The sequence below is a fragment of the Chrysemys picta genome, unplaced genomic scaffold (assembly GCF_011386835.1).
Source record: "Chrysemys picta bellii isolate R12L10 unplaced genomic scaffold, ASM1138683v2 scaf4179, whole genome shotgun sequence".
Taxonomy (NCBI): Eukaryota; Metazoa; Chordata; order Testudines; family Emydidae; genus Chrysemys; species Chrysemys picta.
The window spans coordinates 1-4,507 of NW_027056880.1; the positions used below are offsets into that span (position 1 = coordinate 1).

Below are 4,507 nucleotides of genomic sequence, written 5' to 3' on the forward strand. Positions count from 1 at the left end.
CACCACCACCTTGTTCTTGATGTTGCAAGCCCGGTTGGCGTACTTGAGCGTGTTTAAGGTCTCCATGAAGTCCCGGTCAGAGGGGCTGATGCAGGTGATCATGATGGTTTGGCTAGGGAGGATGGAGAGCCAATGGGGTCAGCTGGAGCTGCCATCAAACAATGCAGCACCTGGGCCACGTCAGATCAGCCAATTCCAACGCTGGCACATGGGTGCCTATTGGCAGCTCCAGCCACAACCCCCTTTGGACTTTATTTACTTTATAAACGGGGTGTGGGCCCCTTCCACCCTGGGCCGGCACAGGCTGGGAGTGTGGCTCAGGCAACAGCAAAGAGAACCCTGGGTGGCCTCCCCTGCTCATTACAAAGTGGTGTTCAGGGAGTCGCCACCCCGGGCAGCCCATGGCAGGGCATTCGGGGCATCACTGAGACAGGAAGGGGGAGGGATTAGAGCAATCCCGTGCTGGGAAACTCAGCTGCCAAGTCCCAGATCACGAAGGGCTCAGACGCATTTTGCAAGAGCTAATTCCACGAAAGCTGCCTAATTGCGTCTGGGGCCCAGGACCAAGAGAGCCGAGATAATTACCTTTGAAAAGTCACCATGGAGACTCCACCGGACCCTCAGCAACGCACCACCCCAGGAAACCCACACGGCACTTCAGGTCCATCCCTGAGCCCGACCGGCCCTCCTGTTACTCAGAAATCCCCCACCCGCCTCAGGCGACACTCCCAGGGTGCAGACCCAGCGAGGGCACAGCTCTTCCATTCTGGGTCACACACACCCAGCTGAAGCTGACACCCCTTGGGTGATCCCACGCCCTGGCTCAGGGTGCCTGTTACCTGTTCCCCCCAAGGGAGTCCTGGAGGAGCCGGGTCAGTTTGGAGTCTCGGTAGGGTACGTGCACCGCTTTCTTGCTCTGGTCTCCAAGGGCGCTTATGACGTTTCCCAACGCCAGCTGCCAACAAAAACCGGAAGGGACTGAGTTTTCCCCCCGTGCTGGGGAGGGCCCCTCCCTGTAGAAAACAAAGCTCAGGGTGATCGGAGCCACCTCTTTCCAGGGAGCGGGGGGGCTCTGGACCAATGCACTAGCAGCCAGTCAGTGCACCTATACCAGCCAGCCAGTGTGCAGCCCCTCTCCTGCCTCCACGTTATTCCCGAGCCCCCAGATCCAGGAATCTACCCCTACTGGGGACAGTGCTGGGTAGCGCAGCTAGTGGTCCCATCCCTCACCACCGAGTCCACCGTGCGACCCCTAGTGGTGACCCATGGTGGCTCAGTCTGGGAGCTAGTGAACCAGGCAGGGTCTGTCTGTGTCCAGCAGCCCCTTTATATCCACTGCAGCCTGTCCCAGTCTCCTCCACCCGCTAAGAGCCTACCAGGCCGCAGTTGATGGAGATGCCCTCCTTGGCTCTCTCGCCCGTAGCTCCCGTCCGCTTCAGCCTCTCCGAGACAGCCAGGTCGACAAAGTGGAACTTGGCGGTGAGGGTCTTGTACTCGCTGGTGGCCTGGGATCCCTCTGGAAGGCCGGTCACCTGGCAAGCAGACACGCTGCAGCGTCAGTGCCTCCCGCAGGGGAACAGGGCTTTATCCCTCTGCTATGATAGATCCCAACCCGCCCCCTCACAGAGCATCCCGCTATGGCTCCATTGCCATGGCCGTCAGTCACCCAGCACTGTCCGTACGTCTGGGGACCCTGCTGTCCCCCTAGTTATCTGGGACTAGAGTCTGAGCAGGGTAATTATCCAGACCCCAGCAAGTCAGGCCTGACCCACCGGGGGGGGGGGGGGGGAGGGCGTGTCGTCACTGACAGATTGACCTGCCCCGATGGAGAAAGGGGCTAATTAGGGCTCTGAGCCGGGAGGTCCCCAAAGGCAGGGAAGCCAGAGCCCATATTGCACCTTGCCCTGGATTAGCTTTGCAAGCAAGCCGTGTATCGCCAGCCCAGCTACTGCTCCCCTGCCGGGAGCGGGTGCAGCATGGAAGGGGCGAGCACTGAGCAGAAGGCGGCGGAGGAGGAGAAATGGATTTAGTGCCGGTGGCTAGTCGGGGGAAGGGGCAAGAACAGCAGGGCAGGTGCATTGAGCCCATCCCAGTCACTACAGGGCAGGAGAACGGGTGGGCTCAGAGGGAGCCCCCTGAAGGCCCAGGTCCAGTGGGGCTATGTAGTGGCTCCTCCTTGGCAGAGCAGCGTAGAACGGACAGGCTTCACCCCATCTACGAAATTAACAGGCCCCTCTTTACCCTAATATGCAAGCACCTAACAATCTACCGTATTTATCCTCACGCCTCATTGTACAGATGGGGAACGGAGGCCAGAGAGACCAAGGGACGTGCCCAAAGTTACCCTGGGCGTGCATGGCAGAGCAGGGAGGAAAAACCCAGGTCTCCGAAATCCCGCCGTAGGGCTGATCCAGGCTGTGACCCTACACGAGGGATAGGTAAAGTGACACGGCCGTCCCCCTTCCCCAGCCACCACCTGCAGATGGGATCCTGCCCTGGGGTGGTGGGCATGCCTGGCTTCCCGTTCCTTCGCCCGGCTGGCTGACAGTTCTGTGGGTGGCACAGGCTGGGACCTGCCCATTTGCGTAAGTGACGAGAATCCAGCGAATCATTAACAGGGTGGGTGGTGCGCTGAAGTCCCAGAAGGAAGCTGGGCTGGGGCCTCACTGTTTGTGGTGCTAGACAGGCTGCAGATCTCAACCTGGGCCTCTCGCCCACCCGGCCTTCGCCAGAGATGCTGTGTGGCCATGTTCCGATCACAGGGTCTGGGCCCTGGCCCAGGACACAGAGTGGAGCAGTGAGTTCACCAAGGCCACATGCCAAGTCAGGGGCAGAACCAGGGGTAGAAGCCAGGAGTCCTGGCACCTGGCTGGCATTAGGCCCGTACACAGTTCATTGCAAGGATCCCAGCTCAGGGGTTAGCGGGAAAGCACCGCAGAGCGGCTCTGAAGATAAGGCTAATCCATTCCACTGTCCCTGGAAGTTAGCTCCAGAGCAGTAAAGCCTCCCCTCTAATGAACCTGCCCGGACAGGTCCCAGGACACGGGGAAGAGCACAGCAGTAACAACAGCCCAGGTCATTACCTTGCATGCTGGCACCCTCGGGAGCTTTAACGGACCCCCACTATCACCCCCCAACGAGAGCACCTTTTATTCCAGCTGTGCAGACCACGGCGCCGAGATGCAGCCACCTCTGGGGTGGAGGGCAGCTATCAGCACACCCCACCGGGGGAGAGGGGACATTGGGGCAAACCAGTTCCCACTGGACTGCGCTGCCCTGCTGGGTTTGCAGGGAGCATGGGTGTTCAGCGTGCAGACGACAGGCGCTATAGGCCAGCTGAGCCGGTCCCTGCATGCGTAGTGATGTTCGGGCAAAGCAGCTAAGCAGGCAGCTAAAGAAGGCCTTATCTATCCTGGCCATCTCCTGCTGGCTGGCTGGCTGCAGCTGCACAGGAGCCGGCAGTGTGGCCTAGTGGCTAGAGCACTGGCCTAGGACTCCAGAGACCTGGGTTCTGGTCTGTTCCCAGCTCTGCCACTGGCCTGCTGGGTGAGTGACTCTCCCTCTCAGTGCCTCAGTTTGCCCATCTGTAAAATGGGACCATGATACTGATCTTCCTTTATAAAGCACCTTGAGCTCTCCTGAGGCAAAGCGCTAGATAGCAGCTGGGTCTCGATGATGCGACGGTAAAGCCTGAGCTCTGCCTACACTAGGGCCTTCGTGGTCACTGTGATTCTGTGGATCGCCTGGAGCGAGCAAAGCTGGGCACAGCCTGCCGGGGGAATACGAACGGGTGACTCTGAAATAGACCAGAGGGGTTTGTCTGGAGGAAACTCCTGCCTCATGCTGGGACTGGAGGCTCCAGAAGCCCAGACATCTAAGTTTCTGAAACTATTTAACAGGCAAAAATATCCTGACCAGAAAACAGACAGGACACAATAAACTCAGCAGGCAGCCCCCAGCTCCAGCACTGCCAGTGTCATTAACCCTTGCAGTGCTGGAGTCTGTGCTGTCACCCCAGCAGTCTCTGGGCTTTGTCAAAGCTTCTCTATAGCCAAGAAGCTAGCATCTGCCAGCCTGGCCTTTAGATTGGACTGCTTCTGGTGCTGAACCTACAGAGCTGCAGGAAGGCCAAGGAGAAGGGTTTTCAGATGTAGCTCCTCTTAGCCTAGGTGGGATGGTTCAGTCCACGTAAAGGGTCCACCAGCCACCCCGGGGCAGCCACGGCGTTGGCCAAGTTTGCACAAACTCTCCACATGCCAGTGCAGTGGGGCCAGATCCTCAGACATAGCTTCATTGAAGTCACTGGAGTTACCCAAGCCCATAAACTCTAACAGGGTGTTCCCAAAGGGGGTGTCGCTGGGAGGAAAGGGATCGAGCAAAGGGAAACGTAGGCTGAATAGCAGGCGGTTTCGACAACAGCGAGATCTCCTTTGGCGACTTACGCGGTGGGAGTCCCGGCACCCTGTGGCATTCACAAGCAGGACTGGCTGGCTCTGGGGAAGATGTT

At 58.9% G+C, this 4,507-nt stretch overlaps 1 protein-coding gene across 1 annotated transcript; it reads right to left on the minus strand.

The window, feature by feature from the left end:
- Nucleotides 1-9: 9 nt before the first annotated feature.
- LOC135980544 (kinesin-like protein KIF21B) lies at nucleotides 10-1,532 on the minus strand (the record flags this gene model as incomplete). The annotated part of the gene is made up of 3 exons (XM_065580494.1): nucleotides 10-112; nucleotides 840-955; nucleotides 1,377-1,532. Coding segments are annotated over 3 exons (375 nt in total), but the record flags the coding sequence as incomplete, so codon positions are not given.
- Between the last annotated feature and the right edge of the window lie 2,975 nt (nucleotides 1,533-4,507).